General features: G+C 40.8%; 2 protein-coding genes across 2 annotated transcripts; one reads left to right on the forward strand and one right to left on the reverse strand.

The window, feature by feature from the left end:
* Nucleotides 1-572: 572 nt before the first annotated feature.
* glmna (glomulin, FKBP associated protein a) lies at nt 573-8,631 on the reverse strand. The gene is made up of 19 exons (XM_084732029.1): nt 8,503-8,631; nt 8,111-8,189; nt 7,340-7,465; nt 7,127-7,240; nt 6,148-6,256; nt 5,755-6,043; nt 5,543-5,642; nt 5,151-5,332; nt 4,241-4,294; nt 3,848-3,878; nt 3,228-3,317; nt 3,065-3,106; nt 2,830-2,903; nt 2,651-2,735; nt 2,423-2,532; nt 1,803-1,866; nt 1,482-1,617; nt 1,137-1,207; nt 573-1,040 (listed from the first exon to the last, which is right to left on the reverse strand). The coding sequence occupies exons 2-19, from the start codon at nt 8,147-8,149 to the stop codon at nt 951-953; spliced, it is 1,806 nt and encodes a 601-aa protein (XP_084588155.1). The 5' UTR covers nt 8,150-8,189; nt 8,503-8,631; the 3' UTR covers nt 573-950.
* Nucleotides 8,632-8,843: 212 nt separating this feature from the next.
* Nucleotides 8,844-22,088, forward strand: rpap2 (RNA polymerase II associated protein 2). The gene is made up of 12 exons (XM_084732898.1): nt 8,844-8,948; nt 9,625-9,670; nt 9,858-9,972; nt 10,533-10,631; nt 10,723-10,788; nt 10,905-10,993; nt 11,105-11,140; nt 11,428-12,463; nt 12,952-13,058; nt 13,796-13,876; nt 16,240-16,308; nt 21,938-22,088. Exons 1-12 carry the CDS (start codon nt 8,903-8,905, stop codon nt 22,080-22,082), a joined length of 1,935 nt encoding a protein of 644 aa, XP_084589024.1. The 5' UTR covers nt 8,844-8,902; the 3' UTR covers nt 22,083-22,088.
* Nucleotides 22,089-23,204: the final 1,116 nt, after the last annotated feature.

Raw genomic sequence — 23,204 nt, forward strand, 5'->3', positions numbered from 1 at the left:
TATACACTGTATGTAACATTTTAAAGTTACACTAAAAACCCAGCAGACCTGCTGAAAACAACTTGACACACTTGAAATATGAAAAAAAAAACACTAACAGTGCATGTAAGTTAAAGTGACAGCTAAGATTATTTGAAGAGGGGTTGTATGAGGAACTTATTAATAGTCAGTGCAGCGTCGACAGCAGATGGCTTTCCCAAGTTTGGAGGAGCCATGAGGCAAACTTTTCTGACAGGAAACTACTGTTATATAAGCCAAATATCGCCCTCTTCAAACCAGCCAAACTCCTTGGGTAAAATCAGTCATTTTACCTCGCAGAAAGCAGGAGTTGTTGATCTACCGCTGCCTCGATATGTTAGTTTGTTTGTGTTTTTCTGTGACTTCGAGATAGTTTGGATTCACCGAGGTCACACAATAACACAAACAAACTAACAGATCAAGGCAAAAGTAGACCACCAACTCCTGTTTTGTGTGAGGTAAAATGAGTGATTTTGCTAATGGAGTTTGGTTGGTTTGGAGAGAGATGTCTGGCTTATGTTAAGAGTGGCTTCCAGTCAGAAAAGACTGTCTGACAGCAAAGTGTAACAGTGAAAATATTCTAAATATAGCATATACTTAAACTGATACGGATTGCTTTTCAGTGGACCTTTTTTAAGTGGGTGAAATACCTTTTCTTGCTGACCCTGTCTACAGCAGTTCATTGCATAGCTTCTGTGCTGGTGCTCCTCTCTGCTTCTCCAGACTGGGGACATCTGACCAGTATCTACGGTAGCTAATACACTGACTATGCATTAGTACCTCATACAACCCCCAATCAAATAATCCACACTATCCACATCTGATGACTCTCATTCATAAAACAAAATGCATAAACAGTTTGATCAGTTGAAGGCTTTCTTTTGTTCAGTGGACGACGAGGACCTCCGGTGGCAGAAACTCACAGGCTCCGTCTAAAGACTCTCCTTCACCTCGGTGAGCTCCTCTATTCGCACCAAGACGCTCTCGATCATGTCAAACGTGTGCAGGGCTGAGTGCAGAGCCTGAAAGGACACATTCAAATTCATTCTCCTGTCGTCGCCGCTCTGCGTCAGCGTTGCACAAAACACACAGTCGAGCGCTATTTGACTGTCACTGACCTGAATCTGTGACTCTGACGTCATGTTGGGCAGCTTCTCGTCACCAACGGATACAGAGAGCACTGACTCCTCTGTGGAAAACACACATCCAGAGGAGGGATTTCAGCTTTATTATATCACAACAAATACCAAAATATGTGAAAATAAAATCAGATGCATATTTTTCTATACTGCTGCGTACGCTTTGTGCAATTTTTTATACTTGAATCAACTTCACAAGCTTCTTTAGAGGTGTTGTTCCCAGAAAGTTCTTCTGTCTTACAGAAAAGTTAATGAGTGGTTCGAGAAATGCAGAGCTGAAACAGACAGTACGTGTCAACGTTAATAAACGAGCTTTAATCTGACCTTTGGTCTTGCTCTTCTTGTTCTCCATGGTGTTGTGGAGCTCCCTCTCGTAGTGAGCTCTCGACATGTTCACTCCAACACGTAGCGGCTTCAGGAATGTATCCTCTATTTTATACAGCTCGGCCCAGATCCCCGTCTGCCAGATCAAAACAGCAGCACAAAAACATGTTGAATGGAGTTAACAGATGCACTCTGGGAATCAGAGACATGTGGGGTGATATTTAAATGTCCTGTTGCTGAAAAATCAGTCACATCGTCACTGAGTTTGGTCTTCTGGCTCTAAAGGCGTCCTGATATTTACACTTGTGCTTTAAAACTCACCTGGTTCTCTGTCACTTTGTCTCGGATGACGAGGTAACGCAGCAGGTTCAGAGACTCCATAATTCTGTAGAAAACAACACAAAAACAACACACCTTGTAAACAGTCCATCCATGCATCCATTCATCTTCAAATGCTTATCCGAGGTCAGGTCGAGGAGGTAACAGTTCCAGCAGGGGGGACCCCTGACATCCCTTTCCTCGGTTACATTAACCAGCTCTGACTGGGGGATCCTGAGACGTTCCAAGGTCAGGGTGGAGATATAATCCCTCCACCTGGTCCTCGGTCTGCCCCCGTGGCCTCCTCCCAGCTGGATGTGCCTGGAACTCCTGAACAGGTGGCATCCTTACAAGATGCCCGAACCACCTCAACTGGCTCCTTTCTACGCAAAGGAGTAGCTCCTGAGAAAACTTTATTTAATTCATTAAAATTAATTAAGTGATGATTTGTTTTTAATGTGTGCAATTGATGCTGTAAGGAGGACAGAGCTCGGTTTTGCTGTGACATTTTTCTTTGTGGGGAGAAACTGGCAACTTGTTTATATACTTGGCCTCTCGCCCCAGTGCATGGTGGGATAGGTTCCAGTCCCCTGCACCCCTGAGCGAGATAAGAGGTGTGATACCTGTCCAAGTACTGCAGGAGGTCGGTCTCTGGGCCGTCTGGCAGAATGAGGACTTTACGCAACAGAGGCAGCAGGTGAACTCCCTCGAACCAGGTGTTACTGTTACCCGGCTGAAAGAGACAAAGACAGACTTTTACTTTTGCACAGACACTGTCATTTAGCTCTAATCTACTGCATCAAAATCTGTGAAAAATGGCGGCAGAGCTGGAATCAAAAACGCCATCTCACCTGCAGGGCGAAGTCGATCTGATTCTTGATGTTTTTGATGACGTAGCCTTCGACTCCGGAGTGATTACTGGTCTTCAGCATGTACCTGAAACAACACGGCCAGGAAAAGTCAATACACCGGAGGGCAGAACAGAAAGAGACATGTCTGATGTCTTTTAAGAAGGAAAGGTGGAGCTTACTGGAAGAAATTGTACTTTGCTTCAGTGTCAAACTTATCGATGCTCAGCTGGAACACCTTCAGACCTCTGGTTCTCTGTTGACAAAGAGCCAAACGTTTAAACATCAGTATTTTCTAAAAGCTCCGGAGAAAAACTGATGCAAATGAAGCTACAATAAAGTAGAAATGATCTGTGGCGTTACAAAGTCATCTTTAAGTCAGCTACTGCTACATGATCTACTAGCATGAAGACTTACCAAATCATGTCTCGGGCATATCGTCATGACCTTCACCAAATTCTGCAAACAAACAGTGAAATCAGTAACAAAGCCTGACATAAAACGCACATCAGTAAAGCAGCATCACACTGTGAGAATCACAGCAGAGTGAAAGCTGAGGTTTGTACGAATATCTGTTCACCTGAGGGACTGTGAGGAAGGTTTTGATCTCCAGCAGATCTGCAGGCAGACTGCCATCCTCCACCCGCACCAGACTCTTCTCGTACAGCTCCTGTGTGGCGGTGAACACAAACACACGTGACACGAAATATTGCAAGATTTGATATCAGTCAAACTGACACAATTACACTTGATGCTTTGGCTTGTAATGGCGACGTCTGTCATTCTTGTCCGGTGGCGTTAAACTAAAATCCGAGGAAGCACAGTTTTTTTTATATATATAACTTGGGGGCTTTTTTATGCCTTTATTTGATGGGACAGCTGAAGATATGAGAGGAAAGGGTGAAAGACAGCAGGGAAATGACATGCAGCAAATGGACACCAGGAAGTTTATTTAAATGTCCACTTATTCTTTCTTGCCCCACGAGTGATAAGTTTCATCATCTCCTCTTTTCATCTGATTTGGCAGCCACAGTGTATTTTTGTCTTGTCAACATGCTTCATAACAGCTGGATAAGTCTTGTAGGTAACGAGAAATGTTCACTTCTGTTTCTTTATCACCTGAGAAATATTTCCAATCCTGCAGAATGTTGCAAAAATGAAAAAGCCTTCATCTTGAACTCTGTTTCAAGTTTGACTCACCAGTCCTTTCTGAATCCTGGACTCCTGGGTTCTGTAAATAAAATATGATTCAGAAATAAGTTATGAAGGATTCAGCTCAAATACACAACACACACCAAACATCATCTGACTGATCCAAGTCTGTATCTGCTGTGTATGGCAGTTACATGTCCTGTGTGTGAGCACAGAAAAAGTGACAATGAAAGAAGAACACAATGTTTTGATCCTTGCTGATGTCAGTGTTTTTTCAATTATACAACATGGCTTCAATGGCCAATGTGTCCTGTAAAAACGTATATCAGTGGTTGCTTAAGAACTTAATTTGAATGATGCACTACCAAACAAACAGAATCAATGAAAGCCAATAGTGCAACAGCAGAGAACAGATAAAATAAGACTGTGTCATGTTTTCACCTGGACAGGAGGAGGCAAATGTGCTCCATATTACACCGCAGAGAGAACACCGGACTGTAAACACACAGAGAGAGTCAATAGGATTAACAATGCAGCTTAAATTCTGAGTATTATTTTAATAATAATGTTCAAACAGTGTGATTCATCTGTATCATCATCTAGCCGTCTGCTTGAAGGAACTTATTACAACCTCAGTTCCAGATAAGGTGGGATGCTGTTTAAAATGTAAAAAAAACCCAGAATGCAATGATTTGCAAATTCCTTGTTGACCTACATTCAATTGAATACAGTACAAGGACAAGATATTTAATGTTTAAACTGCTAAACTTTTAAAATTGTACATCTGTGAAGGCCTTATTAATGCTGACCATACATACAGGTTTTGCATATGCTGCCATCCAGACGACGTCTTTTTTTTTCAGGGACGTCCTTGCTTATTTCAGCAGGACGATGCCGAGACACTTTCCGCACGTGTTAGAAGAGCGTGGCTTCATAATAAAAGAGTTTGGCTACTAGACTGACCTGCCTGCAGTCCAGACCTGTCTCCTGTTAAAAATACGTGGTGCATTATGAAGCACAAAATACGACAACAGAGACCCCGGACTGTTGAGCAGCTGAAGTTGTATATCAAGCAACACAAACACTGACTGAGTGTTGTTAAAAGAAAAGGTGATGTATCACAGTGGTAAACATGCTCCATCCAAACTTTTTTGGAACATGTTGCACGCATCAAATTTGGAATTAATGCTTATTTGCAAAAACAGAAAAGTCAATCGGTTTGAATATTGGTGAATATAGTTCGGAAAATATTTGCAAATCACTGCATTCTGTTTTTTTCTAAGTTTTGCACACAATCCTAGCTTTTTTTAATTCCTGGTGCTTTATGATAATAGATATTTTTCTGTCTTACCTGAAAACACTGGGGAATGTATCAGCAGCCAGGTGATGGACAAACACCAGGTGAGACAGGCTGGCTAAAGACTCTTTAGGATAACGCACCTCCTCCTCCAGAAAGCCTGGAACCTGTTTTCTCTTCAGCAGAGGCTGATACACGAGACCAGGGAGGCGTTCTCTGATAGCACCGAGGGTGTTCTGTACAGAACACACACACAGAAACACACTCAACATTAACATGATATCTAACAGGGCCAAATATGAGCCCAGCATCTACTGATTGTGTATTGGCTAGTGCAACATACTGAGAAAGAAGAAATGTGAGTTTCTCTGACATATTACTGTAGAAACCAGTTAAAATCTGCAGGACCAGGAAAATTTACACCATGATGAACGTATTTGCCGTACCAAAATTTCTGTGGCAAAATTCCTGAGGGGAGACACAGCCAGAGTGTCGGGATCCTTGAGTTGTACCTCCAACAGAGGGTGACTCAGAGCCTTCATACAGCTGCAGAAAAATGAAACACGAGGAGGCAACCACATCATCAGTACCGGCCTTCATACGGCAGATATTTCATATGCAAGTCTGAGTTTTGAAACATCTCAAATGTCTCACTCACAACTTGAGCAGTTCTGTCCGCAGCTCGTCCTCTTTACCCCCGTTCTGGTCACCCGCCATCTTGTTTGTGGTGTCATTTTTTGCCTTGCTGTTCAGGGTGTTTTGCCCGGCCTCTTGGACGAAGGGTCTGATAAAGTCTGTCAGATCGGTGCAGCAGCGGCACAGCGAGAAGACGTCGTCCTCCTCTTGCTCTTTGGTGTGAGGTAGAGGCAGTTTGGCCACCTGGTCCAGCACAGAGGACAGGGTCATGCCCAACGACGACGCCTTACGGCTGCTGAGACGCAGCAGCACTGAGAGGAAGACACAGACGACAGCGGAGGTGGAACGATGGAAAAGTCTATTTGCGCTGATATACTGACAAAAATACTGGAGTACACATTTACAGAAACGTTACCTTTCTGTAGAGGGGTCAGCAGCAGATGGAGGCTCTCTGCTACGGTGTCCGGGTCATCATGCTCCAGCTGCTCCAACAGGCCAATCAGCAGCTCTTTGGGCCTGCAGGTCTGGAAAACCACAACTGGAGCTTTAAAAGAACAATATCATCCCAACACATGGCCAGATTTATCACTGGATCATTAAATTATAACTAATATCAGTCACGTCAGCACGAGTGAATCAGATCGATAAATCCCTGATAATCACCCCCGGCCAACATTATTTACCTTTACAGGTTATAGTTAGTGTTGGTAAAGCTAGATTGAAGATGCAGGTATCATATGAAACTAAAAGACCTAAGGCATCCATTGGTACCAAACAAGTTTGCTAAATAATGCTCCAAATTTAGGCTAAATTAGGGAAAATCTTTCATTGCAGTGAGAAGCTTTTGTTGAAATTTGAGCTCTCTGTCTAGAATGACCTATAGTGACCTCTAGGATCATGAAACCTCACAACCACAAACTAGAGACCCGGGGCATTCAGAGGATGTGCGGCTTTCTGAGGTCTATTGACAATAAGGGGCTCTCTGAGTGATGCTCGCCTTCCAGCCACTGAAAAATGCAGTTCTTAATCTCCGATGTGTTAGAAGTTTTTGAACTGAAATCATAGCATGAGTTTTTCTTCCTCAAGGTAAAAAACATACTTAAATTGCGCACAAAAATCTGTGTGATAAAAGGGTATCAGCCACAAAAAACTGCTGCTCTTTATGTGAATAGGCAATGTTTTTTTTACAGATTCATGCCTACAAAAACTTGACACACAGTGCTGGACTGCGCTTTAATTAATCTTTAGGTTGGCAGCTTTCAGATGGTGTGCACCACTTCTATGTGGCATGTATACTGTTGACCTGCTGTCTCCCCCTAAAGATTCTTTTCCCTCCCTAAAAATGACAAAAATAAGCGTATGGTAGGGACGGCAGGAGTGGAAGATGACCAGACCTTTAGCAGATGGTTGAAAATGGCCAGGCACTGAGAAAGGTTCTTGTCTTCTTTCTTAAGCAGAACCTGAATGAGCGGCGGCAGCAGATTCCAACCCATAGACCTCACGATGTCCTACAAGAAAGACAAACAGAGGAGCGTCATGCAGTGTAATAAGCAACACACTTATGAACCAGTCTATGTTTTGACACAATTCAGCTTTGAGAAGCACACCTGATTTTTTTCATCCAGGACGATACTGAGGACCTGAGCGCTGTTTCCCTCCTCGATGCAGCTCCGCCCGGCGATCGTGAAGACGTCATGATCCTCAGTGGTGTAGCTGTCATCAGGGAGGGCTTGCTGTGGGACAGAGAGATGACGAAAGGGATTAAAAGAGAGAAAATAAAGACATTTTATTGCAGCAAATTATTGGTGAACCATTTCAATTAATGAAATTGTGATAAATAATAATAAAATTTGAAATTACGCAATTAATTAATTACATTTGAAAGAAAAAAATTCCTGTCTCCAGCTGCTCAATATAAGAATTTGCTGCTGTTATTGTAAACTGAACTCGTTTGGGGTTTTGGACTGTTGATTGGACATAAATATGTGAACAGAATCTTATTTATCCGGGAAATTGTGACCAGCATTCTCTAACATTTATAAATTTATGGTCAATCACAAAATAATCAACAAGTCAGTTGTTAATGGAAATAAATCTTAGTTGCAGCCCCACAATCTTTCAAGCATTATTACAACATAACAGTATAATGTACCACAGATAGTAGCAACACACTGGCCTCTAAAATTTCTCTTTTTACTTATGACTGATGAATTGTGGAGCCTTAATTCAGATTCCTTGTGCAAAATAAATAAAATCGATGCACTGGGTATTAAGTCTGTGGAGACCCAGACATGTGTGGTGATGTGTAGAAGGTGTGGATGCATGTAAAGGGCTGGGTGTGGTTTACTGAAGCCTCTCCAGTCGCCTGAAGGACTCACACATCTCTGGACCACATCACTGAGCTGCTCCAGAGCCATCCTGCTGTCTTCAGGTGGGCTTTATCTTCACACAGAGGTCCTCCAAAAACAAACAGGAGAGTTCATGTCAACATGATGCACTTCACAACACTTGATAATCACGTTTCACATTTCAAGAGCATCTACCCGTTATTTATATGTATGAATGTTTGGGTTATCTGAGTGGGGCAGTCTTCTATAAACACAGGAGAGTACAATGAAAGCTAGTGTGTAATTCTAAATTAGCTTAGCCGCTAGTTTTAAAACAAACATTTTCTTGTGCTATCCTAGCTATCCAAACAACGTCGGAAACAATAAGCACTGCTGTCGAGTATAAAAATGATCAATAGGACAATCGTAAGGTAGATACCCACCTCAGCTAACTACATGTCCCAAACAGCCGGGAGTCAACTACCACGCTACCTGTTCAGTGCTAGCTAACGGTTGTTTGTAGAAGGGAACCCAGTATTTGCAAAACTCTCGCGATATTTGTGTCTTTTAGTCTACTCTATATAAATGTATTATGTTTTGTAACGTCAGAGCGCTCTGTTTAAAATATATGTAAGTTTCAGGGTTTTAAAAAGAACCACTTGTTTGTGGTTAGGAAGAGATCATGGCTTGGATTGAAATGATTACTCTCGCGAGATCTATCGCGGGTCTGGGATTCCCTTCCAGACACGACCCTCGCCTAATGGCTGAATTGTCCGCTTGGGCTCGCCGTAGAATCAAATACGTCATCGGTCAGGGGTTGAATATCTAGCAAACAGAGGAAGCATGGAGGTGGAGGAGAGAAGAAGAAGCGTCAAAACCTCTAAAAAAGGTCAGTTTACATCGATAATTTGTTCTTGCGTGTTAATAGCGGGCTTTCCGAATATGTTCACAGTCTAAGGGACGTCAGAAAGTAGTTTAAACATGTTTAAGTGTCATACTTTGTGTAGCTAGCTAGTTGCTCAGTGGTCAGTGGTGTAGTGGGAAACAGTCCTATTAGCATATTAACCATTCTGTTTTTGTTGTTGTTTTTTGTTATTAAACATTGGAAACACAGACATTTAGCCGGTGGACACGAAATGAACATTGGCACACAGATTGTAATGTGCTAAGTGTTCATATCCATCAAGTAACATATGAAAACGTAAACAAGTAAAATTAAATATAAAAGTAAAGTATATAAACATAATAATGACCGTGTACGTTCACTTTTGTTTGTCATAAGGTCAACGTGTCCACACCACAAAAATATTAAGGCTTAGGATAAGATGTGTCATGTAACCCAAATGTTTATTAATACACTCAGATTTAGTGGTAATGTGTTTAGGCGTAATTGTTACAGAATGTCCAGTTTTGTTGTAAACTTGTCTGACATTTAAAAAAAAACAATGTTATATGTTAAATGTTATGCAAGATTTTAAACTGAATTTCTCTGATCTTGAATTAGAAGGGGCACAATCATGCACCAGTTTATATTATATTTAATCATGTTGTTGTTTGGGTGGCAGGTGGGAAACGCACCAAACCACTGACTGCTGAAGAGGAAGCAAGAAGGTTTGAACTGAGTTGTATCAATCCTAATGTCCAGCTAATGCCCCATTTCATACAACACATAATAAATAACAAAGATTGTAGTTTGTTTGTAGTATTTCCTTCTCACTCCACTGAAATACATTTTCTAGAGATAACGAAGTGTCAATAAGTAGCGTTCTTCAAATGTGTGTACTTTATCTTTTGTCAGGAGGGAGGTATTGAAGGAGAAGTTGAGGGAGAAGTTGGAGCTGGAGAAAAGAGCCCTGAAGGTGGTGGAGCGTCTCCTGGAGGACAGTGTGGCTGAAGACTTCCTGACTGACTGTGTGAGTATCAGCTGCATTCGCTTTTTCAGGAGACCAACAGATTCCTCAGCTCAGCCGAAAGAGTTTGACATGAGGGAGGTATCTGCTAGAAATGCCACAAGAAGTGAGATTGTCCACGGATGAGAGAGCGACTTGAAAGTGAAATTTTCTTTTCTGTGATATTTCTTGCTGTCATACTCTGGTCCTAGTAGTTTTGTATCACTGTCTGGTCACTGTTGTACTGATCTGGTCAATTTAATTTGCTATTGATTCCCATCCTGATGATTTACTTGTCAGCCTACAAGTCATTCCCCCTGTCAAATACTGATATTCAAAAGTTTTTGCTTACTCAGTGACAGGCTTACGTTTCAAGTGTTGGTTTCATAATGTTGGTAGAAGTGAAATATCGCATTTGCTTTGTTTTTTTTTTTTTTTAACTCACCAAGTATTTGAAGACCAAAATAAATATAATATTCTTATTTTACAGATAAGTTTTCTCTGTTAAGATTCATCTTTGACACTTTTGTCAAAGTTACTTAGTTGCTGCTGTGGTGAGCAACATGTTCCTCCTCTCTTCACAGGCGAAGTTCATTACTCCTGCTAATTACAAAGATGTTATTGAGGAGCGATCCATTGTTAAACTGTGTGGTTATCCCATCTGTCCAAATAAACTGGGCAAGGTAAGACCCTCTATATCATTATTTGGAGAACTTTAATGTCCTTGTGTGTCACATTTTATTCCAAGTCTCATTGCTACTGTTCATTTTATAGATCCCAACTCAACAATATAGAATTTCTACTAAGACCAATAAGGTTTACGACATAACAGAGCGCAAGGTTAGTGCTGCTGTTTGTGAATATATTAAAAAATATCTGTGTTATACAATAACTTTATTAATTTTGAAGAAACCATCAAATAAAATATTATTTGTGCATCTCTCCCTTGTGATTAGTGTTTTTGTAGTAACTTATGCTACAAAGCCTCCAAAGAGTTTGAGCTACAAATATCGACCACACCTCTCTGGCTCAGGCAGCATGAGAGGTATGTGTGCCGTTCACATCTCTGTCCTGACTCACACATATGAACCGATCATTAAATGTGATTGTTTCCTACATATTAAAACTGTGTGTTTACTTTGTTTCTCGCTGACAGTCCTCCAGAAATTAAACTGATGAAGAAAGGAGATGGGTATGTAGCTTAAAGGGATAGTTTGGATTTTTTGAAGTGGGGTTGTATGAAGTATTGTATTACTTACAGTAGACAGTGGTTGGCATGTCTCCAGTTTTAAAAAAACAGCAGGAGCACCTCTGCAAGAAGCTAAACAATGCACAATTACACTATATTCAGAATATTTTCACCACTTTACCTTGCTGTCAGACTACTGGATACGTGTTGCACTTCTTAGATGTTGATGTTCTAATTATGATATAAGTCTTATAATAAATCGAGTAATTCAGTGTTACACGTGTGTCCAGTGGGTCCTCTGGTGAGGAGGTGATTCTGTCAGAGAGGCGTCTCCAAGAAAAGGACATTGAGGACGTGGTGGCCACTGAGTCGGAGGACCCTTACCGTACTCAGCAGCACTCTGAGGCAGCCGACCTCAGCCACAGTGACGGCAGCGACATCGAACAGGAGCAGGACTTCGTCTCCAGCGTGGTCTCCCAGCGGCAGGGACCCAGGGTGCACTGGGGCGACCTGCCTAAACGTACGGATGAGGACGACAAAGGTGGACGAGAGAAACGGGAGAAGAGGAAGAAACAAAGGAGAGAAAGAGCTGAAGAGGAGGTTAGGAGTCAAGAGTCGCTTTCTGAAACATCCAAGCAGACGCTCTCATTAAACGCAGACAAACCTGATGGAGAGCAGGTGGAGAAAGACTTGTCTGAGGAGCCCAGTGTGGAGGAGGCTGCATCTAAGCTGAATTTGTGCAGTTTATCTGAGACGGTCAGTCCCACTGCTCCCCTGCCTGTCGACTCAACAGCCACACAAGCAGATCAGCTCACCTCTACAACATGTAAAGACTCAAACCCCTCAACAGAAAACAAACAGCTCCCTTCTTCAGCTCTGATCGACACGAATGAGGACGGTCTCAACACGGCAATGGCCGGCCTCAACATCACCCAGGTGGGCATGAGCAAGAGAGGGGCAGCTGGACTACGAGATCTACTTAAGCATCACGCTGCTGGGCCCAAACCCGACTCCATCAGACTGAATCTCCTCGAGTGCCTGAAGAGAACGTTAAGGGACTGGTGCACTGACGAGACCCTTAAGTTCCTGTACGGTGCAGGACATTCACTGGGCTCTCCTTACGCTGATGTTAAAGAGGAAGAAGAAGAGGAGGAGCTGGATGAAGACGACCTCGATGATGAAGATGCAGGGGTGCAGAAGAGAGCGTCCGGCCCGGCTCCAGACTACGAGACGCTGCGTAAGGAGAGCCAGGAGCTGCAGCTGAGAGTTAAAGAGTTTTATAAAGGGACCTGGATTCTGCCCAAAGAGGAGCCGCATGGAGACGAGGTTAGTGGAGGAAGGAGGGAGAGAAAAGAGAGGAGGGACTCATAAGAGTCAAAGGCCACATGGAGTAAGGTTGTCAAAAGCGTTGATACTTCAGTGCTTTTTCGAGTCTACATGTTTAACTCTCTATGGTACGGCGTTGCCTCAAGATAATAAACCCATTTTGGCTTTTACACTCAAACAATACATCCTCAATTATGGTGCAGTACTTTAAAAAAAGAGTCAGGGGCCTAAGGAAACTAATAGCAGTATTTTAATTTGTCACATGACTCTCTGGAGGCCTTACTGAATCTTTTTTTGCTGTCTTCCTCGCATGGTTCAGCTCTGTCATCTCTTGCCACAAAAATGGTCTGAAAATGTCTTTTTCTGTCATTTTAAAGTCTGGAAAAATAAATGACAGATTTGATCGGCGTAGTAAGACGTGTTTATATCCGGAGGTTTTCTCACAGACACCTACACATCTTTTTTTTTTTTTTTGCCCCCCCCACCAGGTGACAGTCCAGGACCAGAGCACAAAGGACCCGGTTCTGCCGCTCGTCGACTCTCATGCTCAGCACGTCATCCAGAAACGGATCACGGTGGAGAAGCTCACCAGCTGGTGTGTACACTTTTCATTTGTGTGTCTGAGGGCGTGTGTGTGTGTGTGTGTGTCAGTGAATATCTGTTATTTCTCATTTTTGGGACATTTTATGCTTTTATCATGATTTAAAAAAAAATTGGGATGCTGGTTGAAACGTAAATAAAACAAAATATTCAAATTTTCTAACCCTTTTTGAAATATATTCAGTTCAAAACTGTCCAAAGACTATTTTGCAGTGTATGCTTATTCTGAATTTGATGTCACATTTCAAACACTTTTCGGCAGCGGCAACAAAACGCTGGGGAAGTTATAAAATGCTCAAACAAAACTGTTTGGAGCATTTCACAAGAAAACAGGTTAATTCATAGCAGGTTGCGAGGTTGAAGCAAAGTTCACCACACTGTGAAACTTATGATGTGTAAAGGATGTTACTACATGGGCTCAAGACAAAGCAGGAAAACTTGGTCAATATAACACATACTGAGGAATTTATTGCATCAACATCGACGGGACAGCCACATGAAATCTGTCCCTTTAATGAGGCTGCTGGCCTTGTCAGTGTCTTTCTTCACCTTTTGAGGCATGCAGTTACAGGACTGTGTGTTGGTTTTATAAACACTACATCAATAAACAGAAATTCATCACTGGACGCTTTCTAGCTCCACTTAATACCACAAATTTACTGCCATTCACAATTCAGATTTTTCTGTTGTTTTTGTGTCCCTGTCTCATCTTTTTGTCTCTGCGTTGTGCAGCCTCAGGAACATCGTCGGACCTCTGCGTCTCACCATGAGCGACGTCTCCACTGACCTGAACAACCTGGTCAGGACGTTCAGGTCAGTGTGGCACAGACACACACTCTCCTCTCTGCAGGACTGCATGCAGCTGTTTGGGAATTCAGTCATGCCTGTATATATTGCATATGTAGGCTTTATTCTTAATTTAAATAGTTCTAATAATAATTAAATTAGAGCACCATTTGCCTGCTGAAATTCATGCATCATTCTCCAAAATATGCAGCTAATCTTCTTCAGAGTAAGAGAAATTGTAGTGTGGATTTTCTTTGTCTTTCACAACAAAGAACTCTGGCGCCCCCTATAGGCTGGCATGAAACATGACATCAGCAGGAGACTTATCAGCTGTCTATAGACCCTTTTGTCAATTGACAGTTTGTCCTGTGTCTTAGCAGGAAAAACACAGGTGAAGTTACTAAGATTAATTCTGTTTAGGTGCTTTAGTTCCGGTGTTGTCGATGTGCTGGCAAACTGACATGTGATGAGTTGCACCTGTGCTTTTCTTCACTTTGACAAGACTGTGAAAGAGGGTTAGTGGCTACACCACAAAGTAACTTGAATGTTGATATGTCAGAAAAGCACACATCAAAAATAAGCACAGATGTCTTGTAGATGTCTCCTTTTGATGCAACATCTTCCAGTGTCATCAGGTCATTTTTTGCTCTGTTGAGAGGTTAAAAAAGCTCAAAATGCAATTTCCTTAACATTTATATATAATACAGATATAATAAATAGTTATAGATACATATAGGAAACACCCAGTCTGTGTTAATCTGTCATTGTAAGACATAAATATACAATTTTAAATATTTTTACCATGTGTTTTTTAAAGGCTCTGTACACCTACACAGGTGTTGCCACTTCTTGCTTTTTAGACTTCAGCTCAGTTTAAAGAACTAGCTGAGTCCACCAAACTTCATAAAGCAATAAGACTTGGCAGGAAACACTGCAGGAAAACACAGGTGCTACCACTGATAATGTTAACGGTGGCTCTGTTCTGCCTAAATGTCCCAGTAAGCTGTGACAGTGAGCCAGCATGCACAGGTCCATAAAGGTATAGTCACACGTGCAGATTCATGTCTTGAACTTTGGTGAACCTTGACCTTGAGCCTCAACCAGTAGATCTTTTTCACAGCAGCCATTTTCACATGAAATCACTGAGTAAACACAGGTGTCACCAATGATAGTAATTAAGGTTCCATTCCATTCAGGTCAAACAGAGCAGCTGTTGAATCACTGGAAAGGATCTGCCACACCAAATGGAGTGGAACCATAATTAGTATCATAGACAAAACATGTATTTGCCCGACTATTTTATATCTGTATCCTGCCATGAAAAAGGTCCGTAGCAAAGACATGTGTGGCGTTCACCGCGGCAGGTGATGGAGTCCCACCCAATCAGGTGCAATAAAACTAAGGAGGAGGGGTCAGTGAGATGCCAATCAAGTTCAGTCTGTACACACCAACAAGGTCCTGAGAGGAAGTTACATTTGTTTAATTAAACTAGTGGAAACACCAGTGTGGGTGGACCAAGTGTCTTGAGACTTTGCAGTCCTGCTGGATGCCTGTGGAGACGTTTTTGAATATGCATGTTGAATATTATCTGAGATTATGAAGTCATAATTTACAATTAAAAAGATGCTTTTTTTGCCAGCATAGCTTACTGTATATCTAATAGTTAGTAATGACAATTTTAACCTTTTTTTTTTAATTTTCTTGTAAATTTTTGACTTTAAAAAATATCCAAGTGCTTTTTTTCTGTGAATTTGCAATTTCAGTCTATGGAATTTTAGGTTTTGTCTCATCCCCTTCATTTCCAGCCTAAATTAGCATCTTAGCATCATCTTAGCATCTATCTTCTGTCTCCTCTTTTTCCCTTCAACTTCAGCCTCCTTGTGCAATTAAGGAACACATATTATTTGAAATGGTTTTTATTACTTATCACAAGTAGTTCGTATAGTAGTTGATTAAAAAAAATCTATCTAACTTGGACCATAATTGAACATTTCCTGCCATAGACAAGCTCTGTGTTCCCATTGGCTGGTGAGGATGTTTTCAGCAGGAGTGCTATTAAATCACTGCGTAGTGAGTAACACCTCCTCCAGACTCCTGCCCGCTTCCAGGAATTCTCTTTGTGCTGTCAGAACCCTTAAACCAAAGAATATACGCAGCGCTGTCACACAGACATACATCACCTCACTGTGGCAGCCAGTGTTTGTGGAGGTCGCTCCGGCCTTGTGCACATTTTCTTTGCCTAGTTTGCTTATCACCAGAATCAGGTGATTTCTGACACCTGCCGAGAGGAGGAGTTAGTTCACGTATGTTCTGTGGTTACATTTATCTGCAGAGTGTAGACAAACAAATTAGTTGTGACTGCTCTGTTATTCACTTTTGTTTTCTTACAGGTTCACCAACACAAACATCATCCACAAAACTCCAGAGTGGACCCTCATAGCCGTCGTGCTTCTCCATCTGTAAGTTTGCAGTGTGTGTCTGTGTGCGAATATGTTACTTCACTGTTAATGGGATGCACCATGAGAGCAGGACAAGGAAATTAAAAGTCATCAACACATATTTTTCCTCTGGCCTGTAGTGCTGTTTATTCATATAGATTGTTTTGGTGTGAGCTGGTGAGTTTTGGAGATGTCTGCTTTCTCTTTACTCAAGATAATCCACAGGCCTTGTTGTGAGCAGTTTCATGTCTATTCTACCACAGAAAGAAAGTTTTTCTTGGCATCTAGTTCCATTATATTCAAGAGAGGGCGGACATCTCTACAGCTGATATCTCCAAAACTCTGCAACTCACATGAAAACTATCTAGATGAATAAATAGCACTATGGGTATGAAGAAAAATATGTGTTTTTGGTTTTGGCATACGTCTTTAAAGAACCGTTGTTTCCCATGAAAATCGCCCCGTCAGCAAACTCAAAACCACAGTTCTTCACTGCCTACGTGTGCACAACTGTTTCTGTGTGAGTACATGACTGGTACAAGTGTACTTAAGTAGCTTATTAAGGATAAGCCAAACTTAAAGGCAAACTATGCAGGATTTTCTCAAAAAACAAAAACAAAACAAAAAAAAAAACTAAATGCACCAGAAGTGTGTGTCAATCCTACATCTGCAGCAACCCCACCCTCTACCTGTACTTTCTTATTTTCTTATTATTTTTCTGTGCTCGGGACACTTTACCAGCCCAAACATTGGTATTTGACTTCCTGGGAATAATGATCCTTTTTCCTCTTTCTGGTATGACTCCAAATAGCAACTGACAAATCCTACTTATTCTCCCGTTACGTAGAGTGATATAAATAAACCAAAAATAAGGAGCTGCCAAGCTTCTGTGCAATAACTGTTTTTACAGATGCAAGATGTGACTGGGTGAAAAAAATCCTGACATGCATGAGTAAAATAGAACTAAAATTGACATGTTTGCCTTGTGCTATATTTTCTGTTCTGCATTAACGGACCAATATCCAGGATTTTCAGGGATTTATTGCTGGAAAGGGAGTATAATTTTCATAAATATGTTTTCATAAATTTGTAATAACCTGAAAATAGTTTTTGTTACCTTAGAATGAGCTGTTAATATCTGAAGAGGGTGCATGGCAGGGACATTGCCATGTTTCTACAGTAGCTCAGAACTGACAAACCAAACCCCGGCTGTAGCTGCAGCCTTTTGCATTTTTTGCAAGTTTTGTAACCACCTGTAAATTTGAAAGAGGATGGTGAGACAAGTTGGTTGCAGTCTGCATGCTCACAGCTCAGCCACTAAATGTGACACAGTGGTCCTTTAACAGATTGATACTGTGCTGAAATCAAAGCAACACAACGATGAGCTTTGTGCGTTTTTACACAAACATCCTGGTCTTCATTCAAAGACGAAAACAAGTAAAGTTGGATTCACTTTCAGCTTCAAGGCTTCATGGTGCGTTTGACAAGACGGTGTATGGTGCCATGCCATATGGTCTGTGTGTCTGTCTGTCTGTCTGTCTGTCTCTGTGTGTGTGTGTGTGTGTGTGTGTGTGTGTGTGTGTGTGTGTTGCTGGCATTTCATTGACAGTTCCGTGCTGCTCCCGTCTATGTACACACAGACGCCTCGCGGCCTTATCTCCCCCTGATTGCACCTCTCCAGATCCGTGATGCAGGACAGAAGGCACACACAAGCAGCCCTTAAATATACACACACACGCACACACACACAATAGTTGCTCTGTATACATCCAGGCAAAATGAGCACTTTAAATTGCCCCGCCTGGGAAAACTTTCACCTGATGCCTGACTCTGATTTATGACTCCCTCAGTGGCCCCCGCTCAGTTTGCATCAGTATCATAACTTACATTGTGAGCTCTCTTGAGTTTAACAAAAGAAAACATTAAGTGTTTTGCAGCTTGAGGGGCAGTTGGTAACACAAATCTATAACTCTTACAGAAAGTTAGCATTGTGGCTGTAAACTCTTCCCGAAAACACAATTATATAAAAATTATTACATTACAAAGATACTGAGGGTTAGCTTGAATTTATCGTGGAGATTTGCACCTAAATTATGTTGTCAGCGTCTTTGAAAATCTCTGAAAAGTATGAAATAACTCTGGTTAAAATAAAATAGATTGAAAATAATTGTCCTACACAAATCAGACCAGAATCAGATAGATCCTCAGGAGAAAACTGGATGCATCACAGTTTCTCCCATTCAAGAATAGAAGTGTGTAGATATAATTATATGGAAATTATAAGAAAATGGAAATAAAAGTAATTTTAGATGTAGAAAAAAGTAAAAACTTGCTAATATATAGAAAAAAATGCTGAGTAATGTTTGCGAATGAAAAATAAAACTTTGTGATCAAATATTTTTCCAATCTCTGTAGTAAAAAGAAGAGTTTGGATTTGTTATTTTGCACTGCAGCTTTGACCTGATTGCAGGTGTCCTGCACTGCTGACAGTTAATGTTAAGAGATAAATGTTTCAAAGCACCGCCATTAAGATTTGATTTTATCTAACTGATGAACTGCTTGATGAGCAGCCACTTTTCTGACAGTTAGCTTTTATTTGATCCGTCTCTGATAATCAGCCCTTTTGGAAACGTTTATTCTCTTTGTCACATGTCCCACTGGTACTCTATGATTTCATTAGTTCCCATTTAACTTCAAGCTTCTCCGTCCTTCCATTCCTCCATCATGAATAATTTGGTGCGCTGTCTTATCTATCTGCTGCATGGCAGCTGTGGAGCTGGTCTGGCCTCTATTGTTCAGGCCAGCTGAATAATGGATGCCCCCCCTGCAACACTAGACCCCGGGGTGAACCGGAGATTAGCCAGCAGTGCGCTGCACCTCCGCGCAGGTAGACAGGACAGGTAGAGGGGGAGGGAGGAGGAGAGGGACAGGGGGGGTTAGAGAGGTGACGGAGATCAGCTAGAAGGTTGCAAACAGTGGATTTAGAGCTGGAGGGTAAACGCTCTGTACGTAGGGGTGTTAATCTTAATTTTTTTCAGCCAATACAGACTAATAATTACCTGCTTCTCATGGCAGATACTGATAAAATAATAATAATAATAATAATAATAATAATAATAATAATAATAATAATAATAGTGATCCACAGCTCTGACCAAACCAAACTAACTTCATATTAAAACAAGAGCAGTTCTGACTCCTCTAATCGTCATTTAGATTTTCTAGTAAATTACATTTAAAAACAAATCAGAATTCAAAATAAGTGCTTTGACATAACCTGTCAAATCTGATTTTATTATATCTGACTTTTATCAGCTATAACTTCATTATCAAAATAATAAATAACTGAAAAAGTGCACTCAGCAGAGTACAGATCTCTGCCAGACAACCCAAAAAGAATATATGGATGTAAACTCTTTGTAATCACCATCAATTTGATTAGTAACTGCAATTTAATCAGATATTTTTTTTGTCAGTAAACTGATTAAAAAGAGAATAATTTTGTACTTTAATTACAACCCAAATTCCAAAAAATTGGGGTGTTGTGTTTAATTTTTTTTTTAACAAATGCAATGATTTGCAAAAACTTTTTGGCATCTGCTTGATTGAATGCCGAACAAAGAAACGATATTTATTGTTCAATCTGATAAACTTGTTGGTTTTTGTAACTATACTCTCATTATGAATTTGATGCCTGCAACAAGTTTGAAAAAAGTTTGGACGGGGGCAGGGTAACCACGGTGATACAGCAACTTTTCTTCTGTCAACTATCAAAACGTAGAGTCGGTTCACTGAGACATATGTGTGACGTTGCTGTTATTGGTAGAATTCGTGTGAACCAGCAAATTTGCAGAAAAGGTTGCATGAATTGTTGCAGTCATAACATTTTAACTTCCTGGAGGAATCGTCTTACTGCGAAGCGACGCTGATGTAACACGTGCAGAATGTTTCTTGGTATTGTCTTCCTGAAATAAACAGGGTCGTCTCTGAAAAAGACGTTGTCCGGATGGCAGCTTATGTTGTTCTAAAACCTGCGTACGTTTCAGCATCGACGTTGTCTGTCACAGTCGTGACAGTTAACTACGGTGCCACGGACACTAACACACTCCCATACCATCACCGCTGGCTTTTGAAGTTAGGGTTGGTAACAATCTGGACGGACCTTTTCCTCTCAAGTCCTTTTGGCACAACAGCTGAAAACTCCACAGACTGTAGCCTCCAAAATAATCCAAACACCGAATCAATAAAAGACTAAAACCTGAACATTATAACCTTCATGAGAGTAGCATTTATTGACTTAAGTGTAGCTTTAGTTTTGACTAAGTGTCCCTAATAAACTGGTAAGTCTGGGTGTGCCAGTAACCAGGATCCTGTGGCGTGTAAACCCTGATCCTGGTGTCCAAACTTTCTCCATTCATAGAGAAACAAATGGCTTAGATGACACAACTGCACACGGACGATCAGAAACCTGCTGTTTATAATCACACAGACAGGGAGATGAATTACCAGGTTGCTCCTGTTCCATATAAACATCATCCGCTGAATAAGATTTATAACCGGGACAATAATGTGCATGTAAACACGCTCGTGTAAAACAGCAGAGATTTACCGAGTAAAAACTAGAACCCTCTCAGATGAGTTAACCATATGACTCAGTGAACCTGTTTTCCTTTACAGCAACATGAACCCCAGTCAGCACTTGATACCACAGCGAAGTGGGTCCCGTCACACAGCATGTGGCTCGAATAAGAGCTTAATAATAACTGAGCTTTGTCTGTTAAAGATGAGACCTTTTAATGTCAGGGCAGTCTTATAATCACCGATGACGTGTGTCCCTGTATGTGTAAAAATGAGTGAATGAATATTTTATTTTTGCGCCTGGTCATTTTACATGATCCATCCCTCGTTGGACTGTCGAGGATGCGTCAAGAACAAACCGAACAATCACCAAACAGTCTGAGGAATTTATCCATTTTGTTACTTTTTCTTCCTGTCCATGCTTCAGAAATGTATTAAAAAAATGCAAAAACATTATCAAAAATATACTGAATTTAAGGCTGCAACTAACGGTTATTTTCATTAAACACCTGCAGATCATTTTCTTGATTTATCAATTAGTCCATAAAATATGGAAAAAGAAATCAGCCAGAGTTCAAAACGATGCCTTCAAATGGCTTCTTCTGTCCAACCAACTGTCCAAAACCCAAGGACTTCTCATTTACCATCATAAATGACAATAAGAAGCAGCAAATCCATAAATTTAAGAAGCTGAAACCAGCAAATGTTTGACATTTTGCTTGAAAAATTATTGCAGTGATTAATCAGTTATCACACAAGTTGGCGACTAATTTTCTTTTGATCCACTAATCAATTAATCGACTAACTGTAGCAACTGTAATTCAATTAAATCTCAATAACAATCAACTTTAAATCAGAAACATGAACTTTTTGCCACAAATCGTGATATAAATGGCAGTATAAAATGACATGAGTTTCATTCTCCATCTCTTTTGGTCAACAATATCCACACACACATTTCTGAGTGTATTAATGTCCTGTTTTTGTTTTGGTGTCTGGTGTGTGTTTAGGAATCTGTAACGACAATAGGCTGGTCAAACTATGCGTGACAGCGTGTGATTTTGTGTTTCAGGTTGTCAGAGGTGTCTCCGGTGGTGCGAGAAGCCTTCGAGACGCCGGCGTCGGCGGAGTATCTGAACACGCTGATGGCGGAGCTCGGCCTACGGGAGCAGGACCTCCTCAGCTTAGTGCAACTCTTTAAAACCCCGACACACTGACACACTCACACAACAGCCCACGAATTACAGACATGCACTCAGGATCTTGGACTGAATTAAAAAATGTGTGTGTGTTTGTTTTCCACAAATAAAGTTGGTTGGGATCATTTTTAAAAACAAAAGTTCATGTCCTTTTTTTATAATATTTGTTTGAACCAATCAAGGACACAGGAGTGGAGTGCAGACAGGACCGTGTGCACACAATCTGTGGTGAGATATGTGCAAATCACATCCTTGAAGTTTTAGAGCCGTGGATGTTTAACCTCCGCAGGGCCAAATAAATCACACCCAGCTTTTTTCCCCAGTGAAGACGCCATGTGGACACGCTGGTCTGCTGTAATAAAAGTGACGCCATTTCTCCTGACTTCCTTCACATGGGTGTTTATGGCACCATATTGTCATTTGTTATACGGGTATGTTAACAATGCGTGTGTGAAAATATTTGGTTTTGACCAGATGGCGCACGCAACAAAACGTTTTTCTATTGAACAGTGGAGATATAACTTTTGAGCTGTCATGCAGATTGGGGATGTGATTGATGGCCTGCATGGCTCAACACAGCTTCTCGTTTTTCACAACGTACCAACAATCAGTGACTCAAGGCGCAAAAGGATTTACAAACGTATATTCAGGTTTTAACTCTGTTTTTCTGCATTTAAGGTAAAAGAAATATATAAATAATGAGAATGTTTCTACTCATTTAGAAAGTATTGAGATGTAGAAAGACTGAAATCAAAGATGTGTCAATTCATAACTGAAAAAACTGATAACTGAGCTCCAGAAGTTAATGTTTAATCCCTGATTATATAACACTAAATACTAAATTGTAGGGATGTAACGATACCAAAAGCTCAAGGTGCGATAAAAAGCCCACAATACGATATTTATTGTGATATTAAAAAACAAAGGGAAATGACAGCTTGAAAAAATGTCCTTTATTAAATAATAAATTTGTTGTGTACAGCATTTTTGTGCATATAAAATTTGTGCCTCTGCTTTTCTTCTTCAGTACACCGAAAAAAAAAAAGAAGAATCAATTGAAAAATTACTTGAATTGGAAACAAGAAGGATTATGATTTTTCAAATCAAGTTAAACTAACTGCTCTAATTTTTGAAATGGTT

This window comes from Lutjanus erythropterus, chromosome 12 (assembly GCF_056507025.1).
Source record: "Lutjanus erythropterus isolate fLutEry1 chromosome 12, fLutEry1.hap2, whole genome shotgun sequence".
NCBI lineage: Eukaryota > Metazoa > Chordata > Actinopteri > Lutjaniformes > Lutjanidae > Lutjanus > Lutjanus erythropterus.